At 42.6% G+C, this 16831-nt stretch overlaps 2 protein-coding genes across 3 annotated transcripts in view; both read right to left on the bottom strand.

The window, feature by feature from the left end:
* Positions 1 to 269: 269 nt before the first annotated feature.
* On the bottom strand, positions 270 to 7515 carry UMPS (uridine monophosphate synthetase). The gene is made up of 6 exons (XM_024215850.3): positions 7315 to 7515; positions 5228 to 5381; positions 3381 to 4049; positions 2630 to 2805; positions 1934 to 2048; positions 270 to 943 (listed from the first exon to the last, which is right to left on the bottom strand). Exons 1-6 carry the CDS (start codon positions 7465 to 7467, stop codon positions 762 to 764), a joined length of 1449 nt encoding a protein of 482 aa, XP_024071618.2. The 5' UTR covers positions 7468 to 7515; the 3' UTR covers positions 270 to 761.
* A 7327-nt stretch (positions 7516 to 14842) lies between these two features.
* KALRN (kalirin RhoGEF kinase) overlaps positions 14843 to 16831 on the bottom strand; it is a 716112-nt gene continuing 714123 nt past the window's right edge. For both annotated transcript variants that reach the window (XM_026647403.1, XM_026647404.2), the window contains one exon: positions 14843 to 15388. In XM_026647403.1, the coding sequence (XP_026503188.1) occupies positions 14843 to 15388 (546 nt within the window). The remainder of the gene's footprint in view (positions 15389 to 16831) is intronic.

Raw genomic sequence — 16831 nt, 5'->3', positions numbered from 1 at the left:
CATTAACAGACCCACCAAGCCCCACTGCAAATCAGTTCCACCCTGGGTTAACTAATAGCTACAGCTGTAATTTTATCATAGGAAATTTGGAGAGGAACCATGGTACCAATAATTCATACTAGTCATAATAGCAGTTACAAACATACCAGGAAGGGGCAGTAATTGAAAGTTAGAGGCCTAAGCTTATCATACCCTTAGTTTTTAGTCCAATATATGCATGAGATAGAGGAAAAAATACTATGAATATACAAACTCACAGTTGAAGGAGAGTCAATTAAAATGTTTATTAAGTAACAGATTCAGGCTAGTCTGTGCTCCCTACAAGTTGTGTTGTCCCATTCAATGTAGCGAATGGTCAGCTTTGTTGTACAGTATTGAAAACGCTTCACCTGCACTGTTTCCATAACTAAAGGAAATACCAGAGGGCAGTAATAACCCAGCAAGTACCCCTTGGAGTGTTTTCATTTATTATTTTCCGAAGTAATAGACTGGAGGACCAGTTAGAAGTAAGACTAACGTTGGGCAGTGATTTTTCGTTTCACAGTCTCAAATGCAAAGAAACAATGGTCACAATTAACGTCATTTAGCTTATAACCGTTACTAAAAACTTAAGTCATTGGCAGATTTTACCTAAAGCAAAATATTCAATTGAGTTCAGAGTAGACGTCAACCTAACTAACGGGGAGAAACATCCTCCAAATTACTCCAGCTTCTTCTAGAATGCATTGGGTTAGTTTGTTCACTGGAATCCTGGGCTCAAATTAGTCTTGTGTATGAACAGCAAGTCTGCTTAAATAGCTCTCCCATGCTGCCTTCCTGTACATCTCTGCTTCCTCTAAACGATTTGATGCAGACAAGATGCCACGTCCCACAATAATGACATCTGAGCCTCTTTTGCTAATAACTTCCTGTGGACTTAAGTACTTCTGTCCAAGGTTATCACCTGAAACACATAACACATTTTTCTGATTCGTAATAAGTAACGTCATCTCCTAGAAGTTCTAAAACAGACGTTAGGATTCAAGAGGAGCCACACACTTGAGTTCTTAACACCTCAGACGTGACATATTTTATATGAGATTGCTTTGAATGCCCAGTTAAATATCATTCGCACTGAATTCAATATCCAGGGTCTCATTTTTCATTCTCTACTATATGGAGTAGTTAGCCAAAAAGTCCCTGGCAGGATTACTGGGATTTAGTGTTTGCGTATGATTTGATTGCTGCTTAACAAAATAGTCACATAACTAAACGGAATTTTCTGCATTGAAAAGAAGATATGTGATTTTGCTTTGGATTACATGAAGCAGCTACTGATAAAAGGAAAGCATCCTAATGAAACAGTTTTGGGAAATGCATTACTTACTCAACGTTTAATTTATTTAAAATTTAAAACATAAGACTTCTGATTCTTTTGTATTCAATTCTATTAAATAAAAATGTTAATATGTGATGGTTAGGATTTTACATTGTTTGCATTTACTTATGTTTTTTGACTGTGTTCACTTACACATTTGAATGTGAAGTCTAACAAGAGCACATTTAACAAGTCTTTCACGTACGCAAGAGCTGCGCACTCCATTGGACGCAAAACCTGAGGTAGCAAGAAGCCTAGCAAAAAGGCTACCTAGCCTACTGTTCTCCTTCCGGAAGTTTCCAGGGATCTTCAGGAGAAAGTATTGAGGACTGTTGTTTCTAGGCACATATGGTCTCATACTTGTATCCAAGCATCTACACCTATTGGATAAGATGCATTGCACATGCACAATACTATTTTCATGGGATATCAACCAGTTTTCCCCCCTTCAAAATAGTTATATTAGAGACAGCTGCAAAAAAATTACACTGTAAACATTCTATTATTTAAAAGTCACTTCTGAAATGACCGTGAGAAATTTCATTGCAAATTCTACCTCCCCAGGAGTGTTTTTACCTCCAGCTTGCATCTGGACCCCCGGAGTCAAGTGAAGAAATTCTGGTTTGTTACTAACTCTGGAACCAGAAATGAATCCAAAAACAAAATCTGAGTTTTCTTCAGCCATTTGTACCTAAATATAACAAAAACCAAAAGAACAAAGTTACAAATTCCCATGCTTAAAACTAAACCTGACCAATGAGTTGTCTCAAGCCCTGCCACCTGCATGCTTCATGTTTTGTCTGACAGTGTAAGACGCCAGAGAGAAATCAGCTTTTTGCAGTGTTTCACTCCATGTCCTAGCTTCACTACTTAAGAAATAATCACACAGCATGCAGAATTGACAGCTCCTTATTAGAACCTACATGTAACTAGAAGCTGTATAACAGAAGACTGGACATTAGACTGGGAATGTAGAACAAAAGCTAACAGGATGTGATTGCTAAGGAAAGTAGTAACGTGGTCAACATGATAGTTCAAAACAAGTCAGTAACAGACTGGTGATACCACGTTGAAGCTGTGAGCAACCTCTTAAGATCTGAAAGTCTACAAGTTTATTGTCTTTAAAGCACTGCAGAGAAATCTGGTAACTAGTAGTTGTACTTGAAAAGCTGTTTGTAAATGCAGGCTGTGATGTTATGACGTGCACGCAACCAATCTCCATTGCCAGAGCAATCTGCAAGTCTTTCAAGCAAAACAGAAATTCCTACTTACTGCAGATTTTGTGTAGTCACCAGTGGCAAGTGACCCTTGAGAACTCATCTCAGCAATCAAAAGACAGCCTCGCTGTGAAGGAAGCCCTACTTCTTTCAGCCCTTTCACAACTCCAGAGCCTGGGACCACATGGGCATTAACTATATCTGCCCAGGAAGCTATTTTGAATACACCACCTGAGAAGAAAGAAATAGAGAGCCACATATTTTTAGTTAAGTACCACTATGAATTTCTCCTCAAGCATGAAATGTGTTTTAACGAAGACAGAGCACAATAAGCAATGCACAGTTTTAAGACATTTTAACTACTGCAGTTTCTGGCAGCTGCATGTACAATCTGATTGAACAACCTGTAAGCAGCCCAAACACAACCGGCCACTGTCTCTAAATCATATTTTTCACAAATACCTGTAAGGTTTTGTCTTCGTTGTCTGGAGAGGCGTTTATCAAGACCTAGAGCCTACTGTCACTAGTATTACCTTTCAGGGCAACATGGAACAAAATGATGAGAAAAAGGAAAAAAACAGGTTCAGGTGATGAAGGCTCTACAGAGATATTGTTATAGCTTAAATGAAGAGCTTCAGACAAGAAAAATCAAACAAAGTAAATGGTGTTTTAAAAAAATCAATATAGGTATCATCATCATCATCATCATCATCATCATATCTTTGCATTAAAGGGAATCACATTATATTCAGCAGGCAAAGGTATTGGCAAAAAAGTCACAATAAACTAAGGTTGCAAATAATCACCCTCATACTGATGTTTCACAGTGTTTCCAATGTCTGCAAACTTGCGGTCTTCGAATATCAGGTACTCATGTTGGTCTGCAAGTGCTCGCAACTCCTTTATTACCTCTTGGGAGAAATCATTCAGGATATCTATATGAGTTTTTAAGATACAAATGCTGGGGCCTAGAGTGGCAGCCAGCTGTAGAAGTTCTTTGGAGTCTGTGACATCAGCAGAGAGGCACAGGTTAGTTTGTTTCTTCTCCATGAGCTTGAGAAGTCGTGCTGCAACAGGATGGATTCCAGGTAGCTGAGCACGAGCGCTAAAGCTCATTTCTTTGCACATTTGTTTGATGGGAGCAGCACCATTTTGCTCTGCTGGTTTGAAGACATTCTCCAGAATGAATTTCTTCACCTTTTCAACCATCTCAGAGTCAACTTTTTGCTGCTGCTGGAGAATCTCTAGCATCGTGGACAAGGTGCACACAGAATGTAGGTGAATCCCTCGTTCTTCTAACCTGTGTTTTCCTCCCTGCTCTCTATCCAGGAGCACTATGGCATCTGTGATTTTTAATCCTTCTTTCTGAAGAACCTCTACAGTTTCCAAGATACTAGATCCACTTGTGACCACATCCTCAATGATTAAACAGGTTTCTCCTGGATTAATGATGCCTTCCACCAGACGCTTGGTACCTTTAAATCAATAAAGACACAATCCATTGAATCACCAGTTTAAAAAAATTAACATAAAATTGTTACCCTAAGACTTACTATTGTTAAAGCTAAATGTACTATGTGTATCGGGGAAGCCATCACTATTAAGTAACTGAATTAGTCTTGAAGACAGTAAGGTGCTTTGCTTTCATTGGCATTCTAGGAAGGTAATGCGTATAGTGATTACAACTGAAATTAGGCATCAAAATTCTGTTCACAGCTCTGTTACTGACTTGTTTTGTAACTTCATGCAAGTGACTTGACCTTTCTGAGTAGATAAAATACTCCTTTATACCCCAGGAAGTTGTGAGGTTTATTCATATTTGCAAAACAACTTGAGATCTTTATGATTTATTTGCTCTTACAGGCACCAACACACACATTCTACTAATCCTTGGGTGAAAGGCACTATAGAAGAGCAAATTATTGTTAGTGAAACCAGAACTAAACCCATAAAATTAATCTCTTCTGTAGCTATTTGCCATGGCATGAAAATTATCTGCACCACTGAGACATTCATTTTAATATATTTACCAATATCCTAGTTCTACACCCAACAAGAAGCAGTTTAACACCCCACTGCAGAGATTATGGAGGCTACTGAGGGTATGTCTATACTTACCTCCGGGTCCGGCAGTAAGCAATCGATCTTCTGGGATCGATCCCGGAAGTGCTCGCCGTCGACGCCGGTACTCCTGCTCCGCGAGAGGAGTACACGGAGTCGACGGGGGAGCCTGCCTGCCGTGTCTGGACCCGCGGTAAGTTCGAACTAAGGTACTTCGACTTCAGCTACGTTATTAAAGTAGCTGAAGTTGCGTATCTTAGTTCGAAGTGGGGGGTTAGTGTGGACCAGGCCTGAGTCCCTGGCACCTTTCCTCATAACCAGTAAATGGGCACAAGCTCATGCAGCACCTGTTAGGGAGATGCAACAAAAGGCACTTGCTCTAGGAGAACAGCCAGCAATGAGTGTAGTGATTAGACAGTGTTATACATTTTGGGGGGCAGGTGAGTGGGAATTCTTTTCCCTTCAACTGGAGAGATGGTCTTCCATTGGAACACAAAGAACGCAAGTCATAAAAACTATTTAAAGTACTTTCACAAGCAAATCTTTCAACCAGAAAAGACAATTTAATCTTAATTAACTTGAATCATTTTACCATAGTGTTTTGCTTCCTTCCTCCGTATAAGCATTGGGATCTGGTTGGACGAGCAGATAATTGTAGCCAAAGGCAACGCTGTATACGGAACACCACACACCGAGTCATACTTGATCCTTGCATTTTTTGCTGTTTGAAACAGGAGATCTGCAATCTAAAGATACATCATATTTTTAAGCAATACTAAATTAAACTACAAGCATATATTACCCATGGAATCAATTTCAGATATTCCTGACTGATTGGTGTCTGATCAGAAGCTACTTCCTCAGAAGTTTGTAAGCAATATTCTGCCAGTACTATTTGTACCCTGATAGTTACACATTTTGGGTACTATCAAAATAGATTAAGACTAAACTCTTTGGGGCAAGGATTAGCTAAGAAAAATGTCTGGTAACTTCATTCATGGAATTAATGGTCAGAGACCAGTTATTCAAGGAGTCACACAAAACATGCTCTCCACTGGATTACTAATTATTAATTATTATTATTATTATTATGCATTGGCACCATTCTTTTAGCCAACAAGTCATCTCGTCTTTTAAATACGAGATGAGGTACGCCCTCATCTCGAATACTGCGCACAGATGTGGTCTCCTCATCTCAAAAAAGATATACTGGCACTAGAAAAGGTTCAGAAAAGGGCAACTAAAATGATTAAGGGGTCGCACATGAGGAGAGATTAAAGAGGCTAGGACTCTTCAGCTTGGAAAAGAGGAGACTAAGGGGAGATATGATAGAGGTATATAAAATCATGAGTGATGTGGAGAAAGTGGATAAGGAAAAGTTATTTACTTATTCCCATAATACAAGAACTAGGGGTCATCAAATGAAATTAATAGGCAGCAGGTTTAAAACAAATAAAAGGAAGTTCTTCTTCACGCAGCGCACAGTCAACTTGTGGAACTCCTTACCTGAGGAGGTTGTGAAGGCTAGGACTATAACAGAGTTTAAAAGAGAACTGGATAAATTCATGGTGGTTAAGTCCATTAATGGCTATTAGCCAGGACGGGTAAGGAATGGTGTCCCTGGCCTCTGTCTGTCAGAGGGTGGAGATGGATGGCAGGAGAGAGATCACTTGATCATTGCCTGTTAGGTTCACTCCCTCTGGGGCACCTGGCATTGGCCACTGTCGGTAGACAGGATACTGGGCTAGATGGACCTTTGGTCTGACCCGGTATGGCCTTTCTTATGTTCTTATGTAAATTTACTCTCACCTTTTTCTCACTGTGAACTACTGACAGAGCTAGCACAGTGGCCAAAAAAGAAAAAAAAGTGAAAGATAGTGTTTATCCTATATTACAGATCCATGCTTGTAGTACTATTTTTTTATATACACACAAAGAGAAAGAAAATCAGCATGTTTCCCAGTCTTGCCACAATGAGTACAACATATTTGAAAGCCTCAGTTATTCAAATCAGACAACTAACTTAAATTCCTAGTTAGCTGAAGGTCAGATATTCCTCAATATTTACTGCACTCCAGCCAGAGGATGAAAGGAGGATTATAAACTAACTGAGCCACAGGCTAGCCCAAGGTCAGGAGGCTGAAGAGGAGAGCTACAAGGTGTAATAAATACTTATGTACAGAAACCAGCAGCTCTTGTTCCGGCTTCATTTCAGGCTAAAGCTTTCTGCCCTCTGCAGTCTTCTGGATAAAAGATATTAGAGAGAGAGATTTTTCCATACCGCAATACTAGTAACTCTGCTTTGACTTTTGTCTGTGAAACGCCTCAGCAGCGCGTGCTGGTGCCGAGTGCGCATCCGCGTCGGGTGAAGGAACGTTTTTAAATATGACCAAACGGACAAACGTTACGGTGGGTGCAGAGCCCTGTCACGTACCGATCTGCGGAGAGCGATCGCCACGTACGCGCTGCACAGCCGCCCAAGGAGCTGGTACCGGGATTACAGGCTCGGCACTTTCCCAGACATGCCCATACTGCAGGCTCCAGGCTGCTTTGTTCAAAAGTAGAGCAGGGCCCGCAGACCGGACCGGACCGGACTCCCCCTCCCCCGCAGCAGTAGAGCCCGCGGGCCCCCCCCAACCCGCAGCAGGCCCCACCGCACCATCCCCCGCGGCCACGTACCTGGTTGAGAAGCGGCGGATGGGAGACGATGACCCGGAGGTCGATGTAGATGGGGGAGACGAGGCCGCTCTTGAGCACGAAGTCCCCGAAGCGCAGGACCTGGGCCCGGTGCAGCCCGGACACCAGCCGCTCCACGGAGCCCGTCTCCACCATGCTCCCTCAGGCAAAGCCGGCTCGCGCGCGCCGCGCCTCAGCCGCCTCTTCCTGCCGGCGCCCAATGATGACGTGACGGAGAGCGAGCCGCGGCGCTAGCAACGGGAAAAGAAGGGGCCTTGTTGCATTCCTTGGCTGGCGCCGCCGCTGTGTGCGCATGCGCTGTGTGAGCCGGCGGGCTGATTCCGGGCCGGGCTGCCTGGGTTCCCGCGAGGGCCCATGGCGCTCTGTGGGAATGGAGCGTCTCGAAGGGCTCCGTCCCGGCCTCCGTAGCCAGCCCCTCCTGAGGGGTATTGGGGACTCCCCATCCAGCCCCCCCGGGGACAGGGATCCCCGGGCCGCACGTGACTCATCGGGGCGGTGCTCGCTGTCACCCGCCCTCGCCTCCCTGGATCCTGCCTCGCGGCTCAAAAAATACCCGCGCTTGACTTAAAACGGGGGCGGAGAAGCGGAGGGCTTGGGGCTGCTCTGGCCGGGCGTTTGGGGCAGGGGGTCACCTCCTCCAGCTTTTCTCTGCACCTAGAAGGGCCTCTTGTTTCTTTGAATGAAAGCAGGTCCCCCACACTCACCTGACTCCAGGAGCTGGGGCTTTAAGAAACCCCTCAAATGTTGCGAGACTCATGATAAAATCTAAAGCATTGACAACACAGTGGCTGACAGGAGCCTTTCTTCAGGGTGGCAAGGGGGCTAGCCTGTGGGTGGGATGGCCTCTCTCCGCCTTGGCAGAGATCCTCCTCTTCCTCTCTGCAGGGAGAGCAATGGGACCTTTCCAAGTAGTGCTTAGTCTTTCGCTGGATGGGGAGAGCATGGTTGAAGAGCAGCGCAGCTTTGAACAGTCGCGTCCACAGATCCGCTCCACCCTCTGGACTTTGAAGCGAATAAAGAAAAAGCACTTCCATCCCGTATTTTACATGCACGAGGCAAGAGCTGGGTGAAATTTTGAGACCAATAGTTTATGTGCTGAAAAATGCAGTTTTGGATTGAATGAAAGTATAGGGGTAGAATTTGAGGAATAGTTTCAGCTGAAAAAAAAAAAGTCAAAACGTGTCATTTCAATATATTTGAAACAAAATGTTTTGATTTTTTAAATGTTTCCTTTATGAAATGACTAGATTTATTTTAAAAAGGTAAAATGCCCCCAACCCCCCAAAATTATTTTGCATCAAAACATGTTTAACCCAACCTGATTTTTGTTGTTTTTATTTTTTTTCATTTCAGCAAGAACCACCTCCCCTAATTCTATGTTGGGTTGGTCCAAAATGAACTTTTGGGGGGATTTTCCAATTTGACTACTCAACTACAAAAGCAATTGTTCGCTCAGCTCTATATAAGACCTAGCACATGCTGGTGTGATACCTTCAATGTTTGAGTTCCCTTTGGACATCCAGGCAGAACGGGTGTATTGAGTAAAGTAGCTGATGTGTTTTAGTGTTAAAGGCTCTACAGACTCCAGAGTTTGTGAAATAAAACTCACTCATTTTCTCTGAACAATTGTCTTTAATCAAAAAACCCAGAAACTGCATCTTTAATATACTGTATTTATAGGAACACAATGAAAGAAGATGTACATTTTGAAGCTTCTGTAGATAACATATTGTAGCATAGTAATATTAACATGTGACAGCAGCTAATCACTTTACAATGTTACACAAGTGATTGGACTTTCAAATAAAATATTTACAAACTTACCTTTACAAAACCACATTGTGTGTATACAAAATGAAATTTATAATAAAACAGAACATACACTTAAGGCAGACCAGCAGGACACTGAAATTAAGGCTGTGGAATTAGTTTGCACCTTGAAAATGCTGAGCTCCTAGCAATCTTTTTTGCTTCTCTTTCAGTTGATTGTTGCAAAGATTGAAAAGCATCAGTATATTCTAACTCTCGCTGTGAAATTCCTTCTTTTAAAAAAACAACAACAACAAAACAGTCTGTGCATTTGCCTTCCTTATGGTATCAGTGGAAGGCATATCTGGTTTTATTGACCTCACTGGCAGAGTAGTTTTGAACAGTTTGGTAGAAAGAGAAGTAAAAGCACCAGCATTGAAAGTTGGACATGGAGGTGAAATATGGCTTAAGTGACTAGAGAAGATGTTTGTTTTACTAGCTTCATATTAAAAGACCACAATTACAGCAAATATTCAGAATCCTGACATTATGGTAACATTCATCAATATACAGATTCCAGAATAGGAATTCATCACTTGATGGCAGTGTGCAATCAGCCTTGTAAAATAGGATTTTATTTTGTTCCCCTCAGAAAAGCCCCATCTTCTGATGGAACACAAAAGAATGAACTGGATGATAAATCAGTCCTGTGTGAGAGAAGAATCTGCCTCTATAGGGAATGGACTGGAAACAGAACCAACTGTGTGATTGTCAGTCAGATCTCTGTGTATGCACTAGTCACTAAACTGGTCTCTGAAGATTGTATTATATCTTAGATAATTTGCTTTTTATCTGCTAATTTAAAAGGCATTAAAGTACAGTTATAGTCCCAAAGCATCCATACAAATAGCATTCTGGGGTTCCATATTTAGCCTCTTTTGATGGTTTGCATATGAAAGGCCAAATTATGCCCTCAATTACACCTGTGAAACCCTCTGACGCCACAGGAAACTAAGGGAAAAATTTGGCCCCAAATTTACTTACTTGAAAAATGAAGCTTGTTTCAACTGCCAGCACTTCAAAATAGACCTTTCCCAGACCTAAAGAAGAGCTCCGCATAAGCTTAACTCTTTCACCAACAGAGGTTGGTCCAATAAAAGATCTCTCACCCACCTTGTCTCTTAGCACTTCAAAATAGCATTCCTGCCAAAAGGATCCGTTATTAGAGGAAAAGAAAAGAGAAGGAACAAGACATGGAGGTGACAGAGTGTGGGGGTGGGATGTGGACAGCTTTGATTATTTTACATAAGAATGGCCATACTGGATCAGACCAATTGCCTATCTAGCCCAGTATCCTGTCTTCCGGACAGTGGCCAGTGTTGGATGTTTCAGCAGCAGTGAAAATAACAGGGCAATTTATCAAGTGATCCATCCCCTGTCATCCACTCCCAGCTTCTAACAGTCAAGAGGTTTAGGGACACCCAGAGCAAATAGCCATTGATGGACCTAACCTCTATGAATTTATCTAATTCTTTTTTGAACCCAGTTATACTTTTGGCCTTCACAACCAGTTCCACATGTTGGCTGCATTGTGTGAAGAAATTCTTCCTTTTGTTCATTTTAAACCTGCTGCCTATTAATTTCATTGGATGACCCCTGGTTCATGTGTTATGTAAAGGGATAAATAACACTTCCTTATTTACTTTCTCCACACCATTCATGATTTTATAGACCTCTATCATATACCCCCTTAGTCCTCTCTTTTCCAAGTTGAACAGTCTTTTTAATCTCTCCTCAGATAGAAGCTGTTACCTATCCCTAATCATTTTTGTTGCCCTTCTCTGTACTTTTTCCAATTCTAATATGTCTTTTTTGAGATGGGGCAGCCAGAACTGTACACAGTATTCAAGGTGTGGGTGTACCATGGATTTATATAGAGGCAACATGATATTTTCTGTCTTATTGTCTATCCCTTTCCTAATGGTTCCTAACATTGTTAGCTTTTTTTGACTGCTTCTGCACATTGACCAGATGTTTTTGGAGAACTATCTAGCATGATTCCAAGATCTTTTTCTTGAGAGGTAACAGCTAATTTAGATGCCATCATTTTGTACATATAGTTGGGATTATGTTTTCCAATAAGCTTTACTTTTCATTTAGCAATATTGAATTTCATCTGCCATTTGTTGCCCAGTCACCCACTTTTGTGAGATCCCTTTGTAATTCTTCATAGTCTGCTTTGGACTTAACTATTTTGAGTAATTTTGTATCGTCTACAAACTTTGCCACCTCACTGTTTACCCCATTTCCAGATCATTTATGAATATGTTGAACAGCACTGGTCCTAGTACAGATCCTTGGGTGAACCAGAAACTTACCTCTCTCCACTGTGAAAACTGACAATTTTTCCAACCCTTTGTTTCCTATCTTTTAACTAGTTACTGATCCATGAGAGGACTTTCCCTCTTATCCCATGACTGCTTACTTAGCATAAGAGCCTTTGGTGAGGAACCATGAGAAAGGCTTTCTGAAAGTCCAAGTACACTATATCCATTGGATCACCCCTGTCCACATGTTGGTCGAGCCATTGAATTCTAATAGATTGGTGAGGTATGATTTCCCTTTACAAAAGCAGTGTTGACACTTCCCCAACATATTGTGTTCATTTATGTGTCTGATAAGTCTACAATTACAGTACCTGGTACTGAAGTTAGGCTTACTGGCCTATAATTGCCAGGATCACCTGTGGATCCTTTTTTAGAAATTGGCATCATATTAGCTATCCACCAGGCATCTGGTACAGAGGTTGATTTAAGTGATAGGTTACATACCAAAGTTAATATTCTGCACTTTCATATTTGAGTTCCTTCAGAATTCTTGGGTGAATACTATCTGGTCCTGCTGACTTATTACTGTTGAATTCATCAATTTGCTCTAAAACCTCCTCTACTGACACCTCAATCTGGTACAGTTCAACAGATTTGCCACCTAAAATAATGTCTCAGATGTGGGAATCTCCCTCACATCCTCTGCAGTGAAGACCGATTTAAAGAATTCATTTAGCTTCTCCACAATGACCAGGGCCGGCTCCAGCATTTTTGCTGCCCCAAGCAGAAAAAAAAACCAACAAAAAGCCACGATCGGCGGCACTTCGGCGGCGGCTCTACCGCCGCTGCTTCATTCTTCGGCAGCAATTCAGTGGCAGGTCCTTCCCTTGGAGGGGGACTGAGGGACCTGCCGCCGAAGAGCTGAATATGTTGCCCCTTTCCGTTGGCCGCCCCAAGCAGCTGCTTGCTGCGCTGGTGCCTGGAGCCGGCCCTGACAATGACCTTGTCTTTCCTGAGTGCTCCTTTGGCACCTCGATTGTTCAGAGGCCCCACTGTGTGTTTGGCAACTTCCTGCTTCTGGTGTATTTAAAAACAATTTTGCAATTAATTTTTGTGTCTTTTGTTATTACAGTTTTACACTTGACTTGCCAGAGTGTATGCTCCTCTCTGTTTTCCTCAGGTTTTGACTTCCAATTCTTAAAGAATGTGTTTTTCTCTAACTGCCTCTCTAACTCTGTTTAGCCATGGTGACTTGCCTTTTTTTGTTGTTTTTTTTGTCCTCTGTTTTTTATATTTGAGATATACATATAGTTGTGCCTCTATTATGGTGTTTTTAAAAGTTTCCATGCAACTTGCAGGCATTTCACTCTTGTGACTGTTCTTTTAATTTTCATTTAATTAGCCTCCTCATTTTTGTGTAGATCCCCTTTATGAAGTTAGATGCTACTGTGGTGGGTTTCTTCAGTTCCCTGCTCTCCCCCCCCCCAGGATGTTAAATTTAATTAGATTATGGTTACTATTACCAAGCCATCCAGCTCTATTCACCTCTTTGCCCAGATCCTGTGCACCACCTAGGACTAAATCAAGAATTCCCTCTTCCTTGTGGGTTCCAGGACTAGCTGCTCTAAGAAGCAGTGATTAATGGCATTTAGAAATGTTATCTCTGCATTCCATCCTGAGGTGACATGTTCCCAGTCAGTATGGGGATAGCTGAAATCCCCCATTATTATTCAGTTTGCTGTTTTTGTAGCGCTTGTAGAGTGACTGCATCACCTGGCAGTGGAGAGAATTCCTCTCTGCCCACCAACCAACTCCTGTGGATATTCCCAGGACACAGCCCCGTCACTAGGACTGTGTGCTGGATTTTGCTACTGCCCCTAAGTGATTTCTCAAGATAGACTAGATAGGACAGGTTATTGAATCAAGCCCTTTGCCTCAAGAGATCCCAACACCATCAATGAAGGGTTTACTATTACCTGGCTTGGTAACATCAGTGGTATTACCTACTCCAGGCACCCAGAGAGCAATCAGTACTGACAGAACTTACCCACGCACCTGGAAAGAATATACTCCATTGCTGATTATCAGATCCACCCCACACAGGGCTGGCCTTACAATTTGTAGGGTCCCCGAGCTATTGGAGCAGGAGGGGGGAAAACACTAGGCGGTGAGTTGTCTCTTCTTCTGGTCCTGCGGCTAAAAAGGGGAAGATTTGGCCAGCCAATGAATTGCCTAGGACATAAAAATAGCCTCATGGATGCTTTGGTGATGGAGGCCTTAAAGTGCCTGGAGAGAGATCTTTGAATCTGGAAGTGTAATAAGCAATCAATTTTAAACACTGAAAACCATTTTGAAGCTGTAAGCACAAAGATGAACCCATTACTCTTACTGCACTTTGACCGGCTTTGGATGGACTTTGGGCCGAGCAATTTCAGAGCTAGAAATGGAACAGGATCCTTTTTATATATACACAACATATGTAAATTGAACAACCTGATAGAAAAAAATCATCATCATATAATTACAGATACGGCAAAAATCCGACATAGCCTTTTCTCAGTGCACAGGTTTTGGAAAAGATTTCTGTACAATGTTTATAAAGTGTTTTAAAAAACCATCAGCGTCTCATTGTGCTTAGTCAAAACAGCTTTCTGCCACAGTGAATTCACTGCCTTAACCATAGCTCTAAAAGTTACTGCATGTTGGTTTGATGTAGCAGAAAGCTCTGGAATCCCACTGGTATTCTCATCTGAAGAGGTATGCGTGAGCAATACCATGTGACGAGAGAGTGTCTAAAATCACATTGTATTTAAATCAGTTAACCACAAAAGCTGATATTACAATGAATAGGGCCTGATCCTGCATGCCCTCTGCAGGCTGAGTCCCCATTGATGTCAATGGGAGTCGTGTATTAAGGGCTTGTAAAGTCCTGCCTGTAACTGGCACTTGGCTAGCAATGATTTCAGCAAAATCTGAATCCAACACAGTTTTGCAGTAAATGACGACTGCCTAGGGTCAACCTAGTTTTACTCCACCAATCACTACTCTCTTCCAAATCAGTCTGCCAAGACCGTGAGGCTGTCTTATAAGGCTGCCTTTCAAAAAACTAAGGCAACAGTATTTTGGTTCCCATTTTAAACACCCTCTTTATAATATGGACATCACTATAACCAGAAGATTGCTTGCTTTCCAAGAACAGCCTTGTCAAGAGGGTGTGCACGCCCACTTAACAGCACCTACATTAACTTTGGTTCTGAGTAACTGGACAGATACTGCAACCACTAGCATGAGTTACATCCCTCAGTTTGGGAAACCACATGAAATGTATGTAATACTCAATACAGAATTATATACAGACAGATTCCACCTTGTGTCTGTTCATACTGTATGCCTTGCCTCAGGCCCAGCTGTGTATATCACAGGACTACGTTGCATCACGTTCCCGGGTTCATCCTGCTCATTATGAAGCTCTTGACGTTGGGAACTGGATGCACATCATACTGGTGTCTGCGGCGCTCAATGAAGCAAGCCAGACGGGAGGTATCCAGTGGGATTTTGGAATAGCTGCCATTGTGAGGCTGCAGCCAAGGATGCTGTAAACAAGTGGCTGCTGTTGGCCTCCTCCTGAAGTCTTCCTGGAGGATAACGTTGATGAAGTCTCTGGCTGCATGACTCACATCACAGAAATACTCATGAGGGAAGCTGAAATCCACTCTGCACACGTTTATACACGTCTCCTCTTTGCTTTCATCCAGGAATGGAGAGACGCCACTTAACATGACATAGGTGAGGACCCCAATACTCCAGATGTCTGTGCCCAGTGAGACAGGGGCACCTTGGATAACTTCAGGAGCTGCAAACTCAGGGTTTCCAAGCAGCTGATGAACATGGTAATGACCCGTGATCTGAACTGCATCTTCCAAGTCTATAAGCTTGACACGAGGCACTGGGATCCTTAAGTCAATGAGCAGATTTTCTGGCTGTTGAAATTTTAAAACAGACTAAATTGTGGGATTGTTTTGTAAATGAAATGTGTCGCTTTCATTTTTAGAGAAATTGACACCAGTGGTTCTCAACCAGAGGTCCAGGGATCCCCCTGGTCCGTGAGCAGGTTTCACGGGGTCCACCAAGCAGGGCCAGTGTTAGATTTGCTGGGGCCCAGGGCAGAAAGCCAGAGTTCCACTGCATGGGGCTGAAGCCTGGGGCCCTGAGCTCCACCACCTAGGGCTGAAGCAGAAGCCTGAGCAACTTAGCTTCATGGTGCCCCCTGTGGCGTGGGGCCCTGGGCAATTGCCCTGCTTGCTACCCCTTAATGCCAGCCCTGGCTTTTATATGCAGAAAACCAGTTATTGTGGCACAGGTGGGCCGTGGAGTTTTTATAGCATGTCTGGGGGGGCCTCAGAAAGAAAAAGGTTGAGAACCCCTGTGTACTAGCTCATCAAAACTTATACTGAATCAGAGATGCGAAATACCAATCAGGACACTGAATGCCTGGGAACAAATTCAGCTCCCATTTACACAGCCTTTAGCGTCAACGGAGTTATTCTGGTTTTACACCAGTGTAATGGAGCAGGACTTGACTCTTGGTTACTATGAGACGAGAGAAGTTTATTTTTCCCAAATTAATCTTCCTAGAGCAATTATATATGGATATAATTATTTGTCTTCCAAACTAGAGTGCAGGTATTTTTGGTCCTAACCTCTGCTGGTTTCCTCCTGCTCGAAGCTATTTCAGCATTTCTTATGGCTCTCTCCCTATACTTGTTGCAGATCTGCAGGGCTCTGGGCTGTGTCCTTCCTTTTGCATGGTGTCAAGTATCAGAGGGGTAGCCGTGTTAGTCTTGATCTGTAAAAAGCAACGAAGAGTCCTGTGGCACCTTTAAGACTAACAGATGTATTGGAGCATAAGCTTTCGTGGGTGAATACCCACTTCGTCAGACGCATTCACCCACGAAAGCTTATGCGCCAATACATCTGCTAGTCTTAAAGGTGCCACAGGACTCTCTGTTGCTTCCTTTTGCACTTTCCCCAGGAGTTCTCATTTGAGCCATGGATTCAGCTCTCATCTAGCTTGTGATAACTTTCAAATTTATTTCTTCACCATCATCTACTCATATCTCTCTGCTGATCTCTCCTTTATCTCCTCATCCTCATGCAGTTCTTACTGCTACCTCAAGCTCAATGTGTCTAAAATTAAACTAATCACAGAGCTTTCCAAACTCTCTTCTCTCTCCGTTCTCAAATCATTGTTGACAATACCAGCATCCCTTCCCTCACCCAGTTTTATAAGTGCATGACTCAGCCTACTCTGACTTCTGCCTCTCTGGCTTCTCACTTACCAGCACAGTTTTGTTCCCTTCAGTGCATCTCTGAATGACTCAAGTGATGGGGACTTCCACCAGTTGCTTTGGGAAACTATCCCA

Source organism: Terrapene carolina, unplaced genomic scaffold (assembly GCF_002925995.2).
Source record: "Terrapene carolina triunguis isolate 2854851 unplaced genomic scaffold, T_m_triunguis-2.0 Scaffold62, whole genome shotgun sequence".
NCBI lineage: Eukaryota > Metazoa > Chordata > Testudines > Emydidae > Terrapene > Terrapene triunguis.
Note: the sequence above shows the minus strand (reverse complement) of the source record. Positions and strands in the feature narration are given on the sequence as shown.